The 17899-nt window shown below is 42.1% G+C and overlaps 1 protein-coding gene across 7 annotated transcripts in view; it reads left to right on the top strand.

Annotated features, from left to right (window-relative positions):
- The window catches only part of LOC138757224 (probable E3 ubiquitin-protein ligase HERC1), a 309739-nt gene that overhangs the window by 168116 nt on the left and 123724 nt on the right, over nt 1-17899 (top strand). For 6 of the 7 annotated variants that reach the window (XM_069924220.1, XM_069924219.1, XM_069924217.1 and 3 more), the window contains exons 39-43: nt 1748-1961; nt 2293-2334; nt 3039-3199; nt 5788-5892; nt 17109-17319. In XM_069924220.1, the coding sequence (XP_069780321.1) occupies nt 1748-1961; nt 2293-2334; nt 3039-3199; nt 5788-5892; nt 17109-17319 (733 nt within the window). The remainder of the gene's footprint in view (nt 1-1747; nt 1962-2292; nt 2335-3038; nt 3200-5787; nt 5893-17108; nt 17320-17899) is intronic. The other variant, XM_069924216.1, reaches the window with a different exon arrangement.

The raw sequence follows: 17899 nt of genomic DNA, 5'->3' as shown, positions 1-17899 counted from the left end.
TCAAATGCCATTTGCTTTGCAAAGCGCAGGTCAAATGTTCCAGCGGTTTATGGACCATGTCCTCACCGGCCTCAAATTCATTTATACCTGTACTTGCATTGATGATATTTTGGTGAGAAGTGCTGATGAAGAGGACTACAAGAACCATCTTAGGACTCTGTTCCAGTGACTCATTGAATTTAGCATTATGATCGATCCGGCCAAAGTGCATTTTTGGTGCCGCTGATCTTAAGCTTATGAAGGATGGCATCTTGCCAGAAACAAACAAATGTATGGGAAATTCAAAATTTACCTACGCCCATTTTGTTTGGCCAGTTATGGTGTTTTCTATGGAGGATGAATTTCTGCCACTGTTTCTTGCCAAATGCAACCGCATCTCTCTTGCCCCTGACCAAACTACTCAGGGTCAGAGAAAAAAGACCATTGTGTTCGGGTGAAGATGCAATTTGTTGCTTTCAATAATGTGAAGACTGGGCTCATGGATGCTACGATACTCGTACACCAGAAGTTCAATGCCCTGCTCTCTCTCACCTCAACCCCTCTAGTCTGTGCCAAACCATTTTTTTCCTCGTCCCACTGATCTACATCCAGTCCATACCCTCCATACCTATAGAATGTTTTTCTTGTGACTGTGTGGCATCCTTTCCATGTCTTAAAGGTATGCTGGTTGCTTGGTTAATTTGCTATTGTAAATTGTCCCCAGTTGCAAGTGGGTGAGAGCAGAATTAATGGGAGTTGGTTGTATCTTTGGAACATTGTTTCTCTTTCCACAGATGCTGCTTAACTTGCTGAATGTTTCCAGTTCTTTTTTTTTGTTGTTGCAGATTTCAAGCACTGGCAGTTTCTTGACTTTCTTTACCTAGAAAAAATTTCTACCTGGCAGAAATAATACTGATTAAACTATTGAGTCATTAAAAGAAGATTTGTAATATAAAAATGTTTCTTTAAAAGTTGGTGAAAATTAAGTGGACTGTTTTCTCTGTAAGGTTCAATTTCTGTAAAAAATGGACAAAACCATGCAAAACTGTATTTTAATTTTGTTGAACACTTCATCAACACGTGATCTATAAATTAGTGTAAAAGGGGACAGTAATGTAGAACAAGAACTTAGAATAGTAATGCACCAGATAGGCCTTTCAGCCCACAGTGTTATGATGACCTATTGTATATAAATATACTCCATATCAATTCTAATCCTTCACAGCATGACAGACCATAACCCCATGTACCTGTACCTATATAGTTTTTTTTTTAATGCCTTTATTGTATCAGCCCTTGCTACCACCCCTGGCAGTGAAATCCTGGCTCCCACCACTGTGTTGGGAAGGAGAGGGGAATTATCTCTGATGTCTCCCCTACACTTGTCTCCCCATGCTATATACTGATGTCCTCTGGCATTTGCTTTGTCACCCATGGGAAAACAGCACTGTCTATGCACCTCTCATAATCCTGTATACCTCTGGTAAGTCAACTCATCCTCCAATGCTCCAAAGAGAAAAGCCCTCACTCAGTCAATCTTGCTTCATAAAATCTTGTTGTGATCTTTCAATGTATTATGTGTCATAACAGGGGGATATACTGTCATGCAAACCAATAGCAGCAAGTGATTCATGAGTTTTATTTGCATCTGGAGATTTCAAGATAATTGGTCAATGTCATTTTTTAACTTCAATGTTACAAAAATGTATGTATTGTTTGCCTAATGAAATACCAACTAAAATATTTGCTTTTTAAATCCAAACTATAGATGCATCATTAACAGGAAATGCAAGACCTCACCATCAAACAGATTCAGCTTCATCTAGTACAGATTCACTGTTCAGTAATTCCTCTGAAGAAAGTACAAGTGTTCCTATCTCCGAGCCAGTTTCAAACTCTTCTTCAGCCACAAATTTGGGTTCTTTAGTCTCTCCAAGTGGATTGGAAAACTTTAACACTTTCTTGCCTGTTAATGTCTTACAGTGAGTAAAATATTGGAAATACATCCTATACTCTCAATCCTACTGTTTTATTGATCAGTAGAAAACATTTATTGTTTTGTATGCTGCTAACAATTCCTATTGATTTATTTCATATTGCAGATCTATTTCTAAATGTATAATAATCCTTAATTTAAAAAAAAGGTATTTGTGCTGGTACACACAACTGCATTATGTTTTAACGAGAATACTCTAAAAACTCAGCTTATTTCCAGTAAAGTTCTTAAATCATTCCTCAGTTATGGTTTGCTATAAGACATTCATATTCTTTATTGAGTATCAGTCTGATTTCATTTTCAATATTTTCCTTTAGGTCTATGGATCCAGTGACATCTGAGGCAAATCAGCTAGCGAGGTCAGAGGCAGCAGTCCAAAATGGAAGCTTTGTAGTACTGCCTAAATTTATTTATATATTGTTTTTTTTTATCAATTAAAAATATGAACAGATTTACTAACAGCAATTACATGTTTGCATGAGGTAGTATTGTGATACAGTGGGAACAGAGGCCTCAGTTTTCAATAATTAAAAACAGTTTGAAAAATGAGATCACATGCCTTGACCGATTTTTTAAAAAAAAAATATATATATATATATATAAAACCCTTAGCGTTGAATTCTTTAAAAAATTCTGATGAATAGGGAATTGGATTTTAAACAAAATGGCAATACTTGCCCTTACTCACTTTTGGATGTTCTGCTGAATTCCTCAAAAGGAAGAAAATCAGATGTGGAGACTTACCAGACCAGACCTTGGCACTCATGTAGCCATCCAATTTAATTCATCATTAACAGTGAATTGTGTTACTTTATACTATTTTGGAAAGTAACTCGCTTCCAAATGGCTCAATCAATTGTTAATAAAATAAATGTCTATATATCTACATGCTGAATGCAAACACACCATATTGGAGAAGCTTTAATTTTCCAGTAAATTAAAGTCCTCCAGCTTTCTGATAAAGAAGTCTAGAATTGTTTTTGATTCCTCTGTAATTTCTAAAGACTTGATTGAAATAAGAACTATAATTAAATTGTTTTGCATTTTGTTTTTTTTTATGTAGACAAATGTTTTTAATCAGATTTCCTTCACACTCTGGATTACATAACAATCCTTTATTGCTCCCTGGATTGAATGTGATACCTGCTATTTCAGATGATGATGGGGAGCAAAGGAATTGTTTTTCATTTCCTTCTGTTTCTAACAGGCAATGTCGTTCACCTGGTAAGTCACAACAATCATTTTAAAAGGCTCCAATCGTAATTTAATTTCAGTATATTCAGTATATTTTCCTTTCTCTGAATATTCAGTTGACTTTTCTTCTCCTTTCCCATTATTACTTAAAGCAAGTGTGCTTCCTCAAAACTTGAATTATACTGACAACCATTTGATAAAGGTTACTTGACTAGCAAGAATGAAATTGACTTAATTAGAGGTGATGCTTTTCACTTGAAGTGGTACAAATCGCCAACACTTCGCTCTTGCTGAATGGCCTTAATTCAAAATGGTTATTTTCAATTGATCTGTCACTCTTTATTCTTTAAATGTATTTCTCAAGTTGATGTCAGGCCTGTAGCTTTATTGTTTACCTGTGTCAATTTACTTAACTATCCAGTCATCTGGGTATTCTCAAAATCATATTTTGCATTGCTAAATATTTAAAATAATTCCAGTAAAGTATACAGCACTCAACAGCAGAGTGATTCATTTACCCAGCTTAAATAATTATTTTCTTAAGACATTTAGGAGAGTCTATATTAAAATTGCAATAATACTAAGTCCAAAGCTTTTATAAATATGTCAAGAGGAAAAGATTGGTGAAATCCAGAGTAGGTCCCTTGCAGTCAGAATCAGGGGAATATATAATGGGGAATAAGGAAATGCAGACCAATTAAATTCTTACTTTAGTTCTGTTTTTACAAGAGAGGATACAAATAACCTCCCAAGGATGTTGGGAAACATAGAGACTAATGCAAGGGAGGAACTGAAAGAAATCAGTATCTCTAAGGACATGGTCTTGGGGAAATTGATGGGATTGAAGGCAGATAAATCCCAAGGGCCTGATAATCTACATCCTAGGGTACTTAAGGAAGTGGCCATTCAGATAGGAGATGCTTTAAGAATTATTTTCCAGAACTCGATAGACTCAGGATCAGTACCCATGGATTGGAGGGTAGCTAATGTTACCCCACTATTTAAAAAGGGGGGTAGAGAAAAAGCGGGGAATTATAGGCCGGTGAGCCTTACATCAGTAGTGGGCAAAATGATGGAATCCATTATTAAGGATGTAATAGCGGAGCATATGACTAGCAGAGAAGGGATCGGACGGAGTCAACATGGATTTACGAAAGGTAAATCGTGCTTGACAAATCTATTGGAATTCTTTGAGATGGTGACAGATAAAATAGATGGGGGAGAGCCAGTGGATGTGGTGTACCTGGACTTCCAAAAGGCCTTCAATAAGGTCCCGCATAAACAACTGGCTTCCAAAATCAAGGCTCATGGGATTGGGGGCAAAGTATTGATGTGGATTGAGAACTGGCTGGCAGGTAGAAGACAGAGAGTTGGGATGAATGGCTCGTTTTCTGAGTGGCAGGCAGTGACCAGTGGGGTGCCACAGGGATCTGTACTGGGACCCCAGCTGTTCACAATTTACATTAACGATCTGGATGAGGGGATTGGATGTAATATCTCCAAATTTGCAGATGACACTAAGCTAGGAGGTGTTGTGTGCACGGAAGAGGGGGTCAGGAAGCTCCAGTGTGATTTGGATAAATTGAGGGACTGGGCAGATACATAGCAGATGCACTACAATGTGGATAAATGTGAGGTTATCCACTTTGGTAATACAAACCGGAGGGCAGATTACTATTTGAATGGCAATAGATTAAGAGATGGGGAAGTGCAGAGAGACCTAGGGGTACTTGTACACCAGCCTCTGAAGGCGAGCATGCAGGTACAGCAGGCGGTTAAAAAGGCAAATGGTATGTTGGCCTTCATATCAAGAGGGTTTGAGTATAGGAACAAGGATACCTTACTGCAGCTGTACAGGGCCTTGGTGAGACCCCACCTGGTGTATTGTGTGCAGTTTTGGTCACCTTATCTAAGGAAGGATGTTCTTACAATGGAGGGAGTGCAGAGGCGATTCACCAGGCTAATGGCAGGAATGACTTATGAGGAAAGATTGCGCAAATCAGGATTGTACTCGCTGGAGTTTAGAAGATTGAGAGGGGATCTCATAGAGACATATAAAATTCTGGCAGGACTGGACAGAATGGATGCAGATGGGATGTTTCCAATGATGGGAAAATCCAGAACCCGGGGCCATGGTTTGAAGATAATAGGCAAACCATTTAGGACCGAGATGAGGTGGAATTTCCACACCCAGAGGGTGGTGAATCTGTGGAATTCATTGCCACAGAGGGCAGTTGAGGCAGGCTCATTAAATATATTTAAGAGGGAATTAGATATATTTCTTCAGCACAAGGGTATTAAAGGTTACGGAGAGAAGGCGGGGACAGAGTACTGAACTTTAAGATCAGCCGTGATCTCGTTGAATGGCGGAGCAGGCTCGAAGGGTCAAATGACCTACTCCTGCTCCTATCTTCTATGTTTTTATGTTTCTAAAATAAATACAAGAACTCATTGCTTGAACTTGAATGTAACGGCATAATCATTTCAAATTCACTTTAAAAATAAATTACCAAATTTGTTTTTTTTTCTTGAGGGCCTTTGACAACTTCAGTTATAAGAGATGGACCTTTAATAGAATAGATTTTAAATTCTAACTCTTAATTTTTCATTCACTTTAGAAGATTCTAGAAATGATCTTCCTTCGAATCCACCACCTGTTGCAGTTCCTTTGCTTGAAATGGGCTTTTCCTTGGGACACATTTGCAAAGCAGTTGATGCTGCAGGTACAGCCAATCAGTTTGAGATGATGATGTTCTCAATGATTTTACATATTTGTATTGTTAGCAATTAAATCTCAAAGGACAACATGCAACTATTGTTTTTGCATATTACATAATATTTGTCCTTTTATACAGCACATCAATTTATTTATTGTTTTATTTTTAATTTTTGTAATTTAGACATAAAGCACAGTAACAGGCCTTTTTGGACCACAAGCCTATATCACTCAGTTGCACTCATGTGACCAATGAACCTACTAGCCCTGTATGTCTTTGGAATGTGGGAGCACTCAGAGGAAACTCATGCATTAATGGGAAGAATGTACAAACTCCTTACAATAGTGGTAGATATTAACCCACTGGAGCTGTGACAACATTGGCTAACCACCACACTAACCTTGCCACACTTATTATCTTTGAAAATATTTTATTATTTATTTTATTAAGCATAATGTACCCAGGAGTAAGGCATTTGAAAATTTTCCCTTCATACATACCATTATCAATTGAAGAAAACGGGAAATACAATGTCCTCCATTATTTTTTGGATAAACACTTTTTTTCCTTTATTTGCACCAATTTAAAATTGTAATCATGCAATTCATATGTGATTAACGTGCACATTCCAGATTTTATTTGATTATTAGTATACATTTTGGTCTGACCATGTAGCAATCACAGCACTTTTTATTTATAGTCCCCTCATTTCAGGATGCCATGATGTTTGGGCCATTTGGCTTCATGTATTTATGATTACTCAGGTATGTTTAATTGCTTCATTGTAGCAGGTATAAGAGAGCTAGGCTTGTTTCTAAGCTTTTGATCACCTTTGGTGTCTGTAGTTGCCATTTTTCAACATGAGGACCAGAAATGTGCCAGTAAAAGACAAAGAAGCTGTTTTGAAGCTGAAAAATAAGAATAAAATGGTAATAGACATCGCCCAAACCTTCGGAATTCCAAAATCAACAGTTTGGAACATCCTTATGAAGAAGACTGGTGAGCTCAGTAATCACATAGGGACTGGTGGTCCAAGGAAGACCACCACTGCTGATGACAGAATAATTCTCATCATAATGAAGAAAAATCACTGAGAAGCTACGTTCCATTTGCACCAGTGACAGAGACTTCCCAGTCGCCAACCATTTCAGTTCTGTGCCACACTCCCTTACTTACATGTCTGTCCTTGGCCTTATATTACTATCCCACCAAGACCACATGCAAATTGGAGGAACAACAGCTCTTTTATCTTGGGGCACTCTCTCCATCTAGATAGCATTAACATCGATTTTTCCAGCTTTGCCAACCTGCTCTCCTCTTTCTCCCTTCCCTTCCTCTTTCTAGTTATCCTCACCCCTCTCTATTCACCTAGCCATCCCTTCTGTCTGACAGGCAGAATTACTCTTCAAGAAGCAGGTGTGGATGTGTCAATAACTACTGTCCACAGAAGTCCTCATGAACAGATATACAGAGGCTACACTGCAAGATAACACTAGTTATCCACAGAAAGGATGGCCAGATTACAGATTGCCAAGAAATATTTAAGAGCCTGCAGAATTGTGGTAAAAGGTCTTGTGGACAGAAGAGACCAAAATTAACCTGTATCAGAGTGATGGCAAGAGCAAGGTGTGAAGGCATAAGGGATCCAAAGCATACCACCTCATATATGGGAGTGTTATGGTCTGGCCATGTATGGCTACCACAGATACTGTAATTGCTGATGTCAGTAGCAAAATGAATTCTGAGGTATATAGAAACACTGCTTAAATTCAAGCAAATGCCTCCAAACTAATTAGGTGCCTCATCCTTACTGTCTTTTCTTTCTTTGGCTTGGCTTCGCGGATGAAGATTTATGGAGGGGGTAAAAAAGTCCACGTCAGCTGCAGGCTCGTTTGTGGCTGACCAGTCCGATGCGGGACAGGCAGACACAATTGCAGCGGTTGCAAGGGAAAATTGGTTGGTTGGGGTTGGGTGTTGGGTTTTTCCTCCTTTGCCTTTTGTCAGTGAGGTGGGCTCTGCGGTCTTCTTCAAAGGAGGCTGCTGCCCGCCAAACTGTGAGGCGCCAAGATGCACGGTTTGAGGCGTTATCAGCCCACTGGCGGTGGTCAATGTGGCAGGCACCAAGAGATTTCTTTAGGCAGTCCTTGTACCTTTTCTTTGGTGCACCTCTGTCACGGTGGCCAGTGGAGAGCTCGCCATATAATACGATCTTGGGAAGGCGATGGTCCTCCATTCTGGAGACGTGACCCATCCAGCGCAGCTGGATCTTCAGCAGCGTGGACTCGATGCTGTCGACCTCTGCCATCTCGAGTACCTCGACGTTAGGGGTGTGAGCGCTCCAATGGATGTTGAGGATGGAGCGGAGACAACGCTGGTGGAAGCGTTCTAGGAGCCGTAGGTGGTGCCGGTAGAGGACCCATGATTCGGAGCCGAACAGGAGTGTGGGTATGACAACTGCTCTGTATACGCTTATCTTTGTGAGGTTTTTCAGTTGGTTGTTTTTCCAGACTCTATTGTGTAGTCTTCCAAAGGCGCTATTTGCCTTGGCGAGTCTGTTGTCTATCTCATTGTCGATCCTTGCATCTGATGAAATGGTGCAGCCGAGATAGGTAAACTGGTTGACCGTTTTGAGTTTTGTGTGCCCGATGGAGATGTGGGGGGGCTGGTAGTCATGGTGGGGAGCTGGCTGATGGAGGACCTCAGTTTTCTTCAGGCTGACTTCCAGGCCAAACATTTTGGCAGTTTCCGCAAAGCAGGACGTCAAGCGCTGAAGAGCTGGCTCTGAATGGGCAACTAAAGCGGCATCATCTGCAAAGAGTAGTTCACGGACAAGTTTCTCTTGTGTCTTGGTGTGAGCTTGCAGGCGCCTCAGATTGAAGAGACTGCCATCCGTGCGGTACCGGATGTAAACAGCGTCTTCATTGTTGGGGTCTTTCATGGCTTGGTTCAGCATCATGCTGAAGAAGATTGAAAAGAGGGTTGGTGCGAGAACACAGCCTTGCTTCACGCCATTGTTAATGGAGAAGGGTTCAGAGAGCTCATTGCTGTATCTGACCCGACCTTGTTGGTTTTCGTGCAGTTGGATAATCATGTTGAGGAACTTTGGGGGACATCCGATGCGCTCTAGTATTTGCCAAAGCCCTTTCCTGCTCACGGTGTCGAAGGCTTTGGTGAGGTCAACAAAGGTGATGTAGAGTCCTTTGTTTTGTTCTCTGCACTTTTCTTGGAGCTGTCTGAGGGCAAAGACCATGTCAGTGGTTCCTCTGTTTGCGCGAAAGCCGCACTGTGATTCTGGGAGAATATTCTCAGCGACACTAGGTATTATTCTATTTAGTAGAATCCTAGCGAAGATTTTGCCTGCAATGGAGAGCAACGTGATTCCCCTGTAGTTTGAGCAGTCTGATTTCTCGCCTTTGTTTTTGTACAGGGTGATGATGGTGGCATCACGAAGATCCTGAGGCAGTTTACCTTGGTCCCAACAAAGCTTGAAAAACTCATGCAGTTTGGCATGCAGAGTTTTGCCGCCAGCCTTCCAGACTTCTGGGGGGATTCCATCCATACCTGCTGCTTTGCCACTTTTCAGTTGTTCGATTGCCTTATATGTCTCATCCAGGGTGGGAACCTCATCCAGCTCTAGCCTTAGGGGCTGTTGAGGGAGCTGGAGCAGGGCGGAATCTTGGACTGAGCGGTTGGTACTGAAAAGAGATTGGAAGTGTTCTGACCATCGGTTGAGGATGGAGATCTTGTCGCTGAGGAGGACTTTGCCGTCTGAGCTGCGCAGCGGGCTTTGGACTTGGGGTGAGGGGCCATACACAGCCTTTAGAGCCTCGTAGAAACCCCTGAAGTCGCCAATGTCCGCGCTGAGCTGTGTTCGTTTGGCGAGGCTAGTCCACCACTGTATATAATGCATAACTGGAATACAGTGCCCTCCATAATATTTGAGACAAGACACATTTTTCCTTTATTTGCCCCTGTGCTCCATACTTTTAAATTTGCAATCAAACAATTCACGTGTGATTAAAGTGACATTCGAGATTTTATTAAAGTGTTTTTGTGTACATTTTGGTTTAACTATGTAGAAATGACAGCATTTTTTATAAATAGTTCCCTCTCTTCAGGGCATCATAATATTTGGGGCATAGCAATGGTATGTATATTAAAGTAGAGATGTTTAGTACTTTGTTGGATATGTCTTGAATGCAATAGTACTGCTAAAGACATAAAGGAATTTTTCAAAACAAAAAAACTTGAAAATTCTTGAATGGCCAAGTCAGTCACGATATAAATCCAATTGAGCATGCCTTCAGTAGACAAGCCTCTGAAACAAGTAGAAGCTGAAGATGGCTACAGTAGAAGCCTGGCAGAGCTTCGCAAGAAAAGATTCTCAGCACCTGGTGATGTCTATGAATCACAGAGTTCAAGCAGTCATTGCATTCAAGACATATCCAACAAAGTACTAAACATCTCTACTTTAATATACATACCATTGCTATGCCCCAAATATTATGATGCCCTGAAGAGAGGGAACTATTTATAAAAAATGCTGTCATTTCTACATAGTTAAACCAAAATGTACACAAAAACACTTTAATAAAATCTCGAATGTCACTTTAATCACACGTGAATTGTTTGATTGCAAATTTAAAAGTATGGAGCACAGGGGCAAATAAAGGAAAAATGTGTCTTGTCTCAAATATTATGGAGGGCACTGTATTCCAGTTATGCATTATATGGTGGAGTAGCGTGTTGTGTGCAAGCGCAGCGAAAAGACTGAGACAACAGACTGTGAGCTCATTTTGCATAACTGATTTACTTCGAAGTTTGCGCTCCACCCTTTAAGGCCGTCCTCAGCCTGCCCCTCCAGTCTGCACTGGAAGAGAAAGACCCGCAACGCCATCTTTGCTGTGGCTGCCCTGCTGAGCACGCATGACAAGTAGGGCCAGTTCGCCCCGCACACACACACACACACACACACACACACACACACACACACACACACACACACACACACACACACACACACACACACACACACACACACACACACACACACACACACACACACACACCCCCACCCCAGAACTGGCACCAGTAGTCTCATGATGCATCGTGGGTGAGATCTGTTGCTTTGGTGGCTGACCTCTTCGTACTGGCAGTGGGACCTTTATCAGTTCTGACAAGTCCAGGTGGGCTGGTTTGAGGTGGTCCAGTGTGAAAAGTTCCTCTTTGTTCCTTGTGGGGTCCCTCATTGGGATGCTGGAGGGGTGGCCTGTGTCTGTCTCTTCAAACCAACGCGTAGTTACAGGAGTTTAATTTTGTGGGGTAATTGAAGAGTGGTTTACAGTGTCGTGATCTTGGCGCGAGTGAACCCAATTTGATTCTCAGTCTTTCCAGTATGATAGCGGTGTCGAGAGCTTGGCCTGGCGCTGAAGGGAGGAACTGACTGGGACTGTGAGGGTCGCACCATACACTAACTCAGCTGAGGAGGCTTTGAGGTCATCCTTAGGTGCTGTGCATATACCAAGGAGGACCCACAGTAGTTCATCCACCCAATTCGGCCTCTCGAGCCTTGCCATCAATGTTGACTTAAGGTGGCGATGAAAATGCTCAAATAGTTTTTTGGAGTGAGGGTGGTAGGCCATGGTGCAATGTAGCTGGCTGCCCAGGAGTTTGGAGAGCTCATTCCACAGGGCAGAGGTGAATTGGGCTCCCTGATCAATGGTTATGTGCTCCAAAACGGGAGACCTAGGGGAAGAGGAAAACCCTGGCACAAGTGTCAGTGGTGGCGTATGGGATGAGAATAACCTTTAGCCATCAAGTGAACCTGTCCGTGATTGTGAGCAGGTAGTGCAACCCTCGGGAGACTGGCAAGGGGCCAACTATGCTGGAACCTGCGAGTCGGTGCGTCAAACCTTTGAAGGCGGGGCTTGGTGTGCCGCTGGACCTTCGCAATTTAGCAGTTTGTGCTTGTCTTTGCCCACTCTGTAACCTGCTTGCGCAGCCCGTGCGAGACGAACTGGGAGGATATCATCCACACTGTCATTCAAATGGAGTGATGGAACAGGCCATGTATCATGTCGAAAACTGTTCATTGCCATTGGGCGGGGACAAGCGATCATGGTTGGCCCGTGGAGATGCCACAGAGAATAATCGCACCATTGGTTTCCAGTGGGAGGCCCTGGAGCTGCAGACTTGTGATCGCCGTCCTGAAATTGTGGGTCTCTACGTCATTCTGTTGGCCTCGGGCCAGGTCGTGGCAGCTGATGCCTTGCGACAGGGCGTGAACTGTTGGATGAGAGATGGGGGATGGAGAAGGTGAATTCGGAGATGTAAGGTAAATGTTGCTGCTGGCAGGCAGACCACTGGTCGGAAGATTTGGAGAATGGAAACGTCAATTGTTTGTGGTCCATGTAGATAGTGAAAATGGTGGACAGCAAGGTAGAGGGCTAGCAGCTCTCTGTTGAATATTCTGTACTTCAGTTCAGGTGGTCGCAGGTGGCAGCTAAAAAATGTGAGGGGCCTCCAAGTGTTCCAGGACACTACCTACCGCTGTGTTAGACGCGTCGACTGTGAGGGCTGTGAGTACGATTATGCGTAGGTGGACCAGCATCGTTGTATCAGCCAGGGTCTCTTTGGTCTTTTCAAAAGTGGCCTGCGCATTGTCTGTCCACTTGAGTTCCTTCGTGGAGCCCAATATTAAAGCGAAAAGTGGGCGCATAATGTTGGCTGTTACGGGGATGAATCTGTTATAAAAATTTTCTATGCTCACAAATTTTCACAGTCCCTTCAGAGTCATTGGCCTGGCAAATTGCTGTATAGCCTTCACCTTGTTGAGTAAAGGACTGACACCGTCCTTGGTAATTCAGTGGCCTAAAAAGTCGATTTCTTCGATGCCAAACTAGCATTTCGCTGGGTTGATGATGAGTCCGAACTCAGCCAGCCAGTCGAAAAGCTGGCAAAGATGTGAGATATGGTCCTCAGGAGTCTTGCTCACTACCAGGATATCGTCCAGGTAGATGAAAAAGAAAGGCAAGTCTCTGCCAACTGCATCCATGAGATGCTGGCATGACTGGGAGGCAATTTTCAAGCCAAGCGGCATGCAAGGAAACTTGAAAAAACTGAAAGGGGTGATGATAGCGGTTTTCTGGGCGTCATCAGGGTGAACAGGGATCTGGTGGTATCCCTGGATCAGGTCGGACTTGGAGAAAAGGTGTGCACCATGGAGGTTTGCTGCAAAATCCTGCGTGTGGGGAATCGGGTAGTGCTCTGGCGTTGTCGCATCGTTGAGATGTCTGTAGTCTCCGCAGGGTCGCCAGCTGCCATTGGACTTGGGCACCGCTGATGATAGAAGCACTATTTTGGCTTGGACCTTTCTGTTCTTGGGGGGTGGGGGGGTGGTCTTGTTCGCGTGTTGGACTGGCCTTTGGTGTTGCCCTGAGCAGCTGCCTTGTAACACAATTGACTGTGTCTATGGGCTCGCGCTTAGAGCGGTGCATAACATTTGTTCATGCCACAGCCCTACATGGTCGCTGAAATCCACGTCGGCCAATAGGAGCTTAATGTCTTTGGGCATTTGCTCGTGGAATGCTTGCTCCAACATGTACCAGAGCTTGTGTCCTTCTGCCAGGAGGAGCATCTCATCCATCAGGACGGGTGGGGTCCTGTCCCCTGGGCCATCCAGGTGAAGGAGTCTGGTGGCCCTCACGTGCCGTGATAGTCTGTAAGTACTAATGAGAGGGTTTTTAAGAGCCATGGATTTACCTTCCTCTGGCGGCGCCTGGATAAGAAGACCCATGAATCGGCTTCCTGATCGAGTGAGCGGATGACGTAGAAGTATCTCATCGAATCGGATGTTATCTGTTTGATCTGGAACTGTAATTCTGCTTGGCCAAACTAAATGTGGGGCCTCTTGGTCCAGAAAGTTGGCAGCTTTAATGCAACAGAGCCTAAGGCTGCGGGGTCCATTATGCCGAGTCTTTAGAACATGGAGACTCGTTGGGGGTCGCCAGTTTACCGTGTTGTGCAAGAGTGAGTGAAAAGACTGAAACAGTAGCCTTTGAGCTCGTTTGGCACAACTGATTTACTTTGAAATTCGCGCCGCAGCCTTTAAGGCTGTCCTCAGCCCGCCTCTCGCATTCCAGAACTTGCGTCATGTAGACGTAAACACGCACATGCTCTTCCAGTCTGCATCAGAAGGGCCCGCGACACCATCTTTGCGACGGCTGCCCCGCTGACCACACGTGACGAGTAGGGCCACTACAATCATGTGCGTCGCCAGAGTGTAACTACATTTCTAAATAGTATTTTTAGGTTTTCAAGATGTTCTTATGGTGTTTATTTCTCTCATGTATATAAATATAAATATATAAATCACAAATATAAACATTTGCTTTGGGAAAGTTAACTAATCAGCTCAGAAGAGATGACTGAAAATTTAGTGAAAGGGGTTGATTTTTAGAGAGAAGCCAAAAGGGACTGAAAGTGGGAATTTTTAGACAAGGTCTAGAAAGCTCAAAGCATAGTTGTCAATGACTGAGGAACAAACGAAGGGATAGGTAAAGGAGAACAATCAAAGCAATAGATTTTTTTTATTTCGTATGGCAACAGAACGAGAGAATTGAGGCTTTTAAAGGATTTAAACACAAAAAGTGCTTTTATTTTAGGATTGGGGCAAAGGAGTAAATAAAAATGGGTAATCTGTACCCATAGCAGAGTTGGACTCTGGCATAAGATGCACAAAAACTGTAGAAGCTGGAATATTTAGCCAACATTGATATCCTGGTGGAATTCAGCCAAGTCCTGCATCATACATTGGTAGAAATGGTCAGTCAATTTTTTGGGTTAGGACCCTTTATTGAGACTAAAGCAAGAAAGGGTTATTTTAAATATATCTGAATAAAATTCGTGCTGAATGGAGAAGAGGAAAGGGCCAGTAAATGTTAGTGCAATTAATTTTGTAGCTCATTAATATATGAACCGAGGTTTCAGTTAGATAGGTGCATGGAAGAGACATACATTGATGCAAGTAGATAAACTATGATTTTAAAAAAAGATGACTCTCAACAAGTTCTATTTAAGATCTAAGATGATGAAGTTAGAATAACATGATTCATCTTGAAATGGCTTTAACATGAATAAAGACTGCCTCTCCCCACTTTCTTGATAGACCATCCTTTCACCACCATAATATGTATAGCAGCCCTTACCTGGAGGTGTAAGTCATCTCTAAAATCAACACCAATGTCACAGTGTGTCTCACCAGCAACTTTTTAACTATTTGTTCTAATCAACTTGGAATGGAAATTCTCATTGGGATAGGGGACAGAGAAGATGAGAACGGAGTTGACTGTCACATTCATTACATCCAGAGACTGAAGGAAAGGTGAGAAATGTGGAGATGTTCAATATCTGTCCAGAGATGGACTTCAGGATGCAACTACAGAAGAAGGACTGGGCCATGATAGTATTAAGTCTGTAGCCAGTTGGCAGATACTGGATCAGATTGAAGAGTGGAGAGACAAACTACCAGACTATCCTATTATGTGACAGGAGGTCAAGGAGAGAGTGAGGAAACCACCTCAGATGAAGGCTGAATGATAATGTCATAAATTGCTGACAAACCAGAACATTCCAGTAACTAGGATTGTAATACAGCAATAGCGTAGCAGTTGGTTTCGTCCGCAATAGTGATGAGTTTATAGAGAGGAGGTTGGGAGGTTTGTCAAATGGTGTGAGACAACAACTTGAGTCTCAATGTAGTCGAGACAATGTGAACTTCAGGAGGATGAAGAACAACCACTCTCCACTACACATCAATGACTGACATGTTAAGCACAAACTTCCTTAGTGTACATACCGTATAAGGGACAACTTATCCTGGATCCACAACACCTCATGAGCAGACAGGTGCAGCAGCATCTACACTTCCTCAGGAGGTGGGGAAGGGAAAGGCCACCAGCCTCTACCTTGACAGCATTCTGCAGGAACACAATTGAGAGTGTCCTGTCCAGCTGCATCTTTGTGTAGTATGGTATCTGCAAAGCATCAGACTGAAAGTTAATAGAGAGGATCAGTAAAACATCCAAGGAGATCACTGCAATCTCACTTTCCTCTAGTGACAACATTGTCCAAGAGTATGGGTTAAATAAACCTCAAAGAATTATCAAGAATCCCTACCATCCATCACTCAAGATCTTTAACTTACTACAATCTGAAAGGAGGTACAGTAGTATCAAAATCAGGACTGCCAGGCTTGTAAATAGATTATTTCTGCAGGCTGTGAGGTTGATATTTATATATTTATTTTATGTTATATTTATATGTATATGTGTAATTATTAGCTACTGTGTATTATTTGGGTATGTGTGCACTGTGGTCCAGAGAAATGCTTTCACTAGTTGTATAATAAAATTGAACTTGAATTTGAAATGCATGATAAAGACAAGACAGATGTGCATGCCATTCTTCTACTTATTTTCTGCATTTATAACATAACATAACATAACATAACATAACAATTACAGCACGGAAACAGGCCATTAGGCCCTTCTAGTCCGCACCGAACCAAACACCCCTTTCTAATCCCACCTCCCTGCACAATGCCCATAACCCTCCATCTTCTTCTCATCCATATACCTGTCCAACCTTTTCTTAAATAATACAATTGACTCCGCCGCCACTATTTCTCCCGGAAGATGATTCCACACAGCTACCACTCTCTGAGTAAAGAAGTTCCCCCTCATGTTACCTCTAAACCTCTGCCCCTTAATTCTTAACTCATGTCCTCTTGTTGTAAACTTTCCTCCTCTTAACGGAAATAGTCTATCCACATCCATTCTGTCTATCCCTTTCATAATCTTAAATACTTCTATCAAATCCCCTCTCAACCTTCTACGCTCCAAAGAATAAAGACCCAATCTGTCCAATCTCTCCCCATACTCCAGATGCTTAAACCCAGGCAACATTCTGGTAAACCTTCTCTGCACTCTCTCCACTCTGTTTATATCCTTCCTATAATTAGGCGACCAGAACTGCACACAGAACTCCAAATTAGGCCGCACCAACGTCTTATACAATCTCAACATCACCTCCCAACTCCTATATTCCATGCAATGATTGATAAAGGCCAGCATACTAAAAGCCTTCTTCACCACCCTATTCACCCTATTCACGTGCCTTTTTAACCAGATACAAGCGAATTTTCTTTATTTCCTTTTGTGCAGGGGTTTCTGGAGATGCAGACCCACAATCAATTGAACAATTAGCCAGCTGGATGCTGGAACATCCACTGTCAGAAGAACAAGTGATTGTCTATTCCACAGCAACTAATGACAATAATTTGGAGTCACCTGTGGACTCTGAGGTCATAATGCACTCTCGATCAACTATGCCTGTGTCCCCTGTCAATATTGAAAGAGAAGATGCAGTTGAAGGGTAAGCATCAAATCTTTTAAAGAAGTTGGTCTTTGAGATATTTTACTTAAAAATCAATCACAGTTAATAATCCTTGTTTTGTTTTAAATAAAGATAAAATTTTCAGTAGCTCTTTGAAATTAACATTGATTTCAGTGCTTTTAAAAAAAGGGACTTCAGTTGTAAGCAAGAGTAAGAGAAATTGTAACCCTGTTCTCTGTTAGAATAAAGAAGGTTTAAAATGTCCATGTGTAAGTGTTCAAAATTCTGAGACATGGTAGTAAAAAAACAGTACAACTCCGATTATCTGAAATCAGATTCTCCGAAATCCTCATTTATCCGAAATTTCTTAAAAAGTTCAGATAAATGAGGATGTCAGAAACAAATTAGAAATCATCGTTTAACCAAAAAATTTTCAGAGCTGAACTGACTTCACAGGTTGAAAAAAAAATTCACCTGACATGAAATTAGAACAACAATTGTCCTCATTTCAGGTAACTCTCTCCCCTCTCTCTTTCCATTTCATCTTTACCTTCCCCTATTGACTTTTCTCTCCAACTCTCTCAACATTCTCTCAAACTGCATGCCGCTGTCTCCCAGC

Source organism: Narcine bancroftii, chromosome 3 (assembly GCF_036971445.1).
Source record: "Narcine bancroftii isolate sNarBan1 chromosome 3, sNarBan1.hap1, whole genome shotgun sequence".
NCBI classification, from domain to species: Eukaryota; Metazoa; Chordata; class Chondrichthyes; order Torpediniformes; family Narcinidae; genus Narcine; species Narcine bancroftii.
This window is presented reverse-complemented; position numbering and strand designations above follow the sequence as displayed.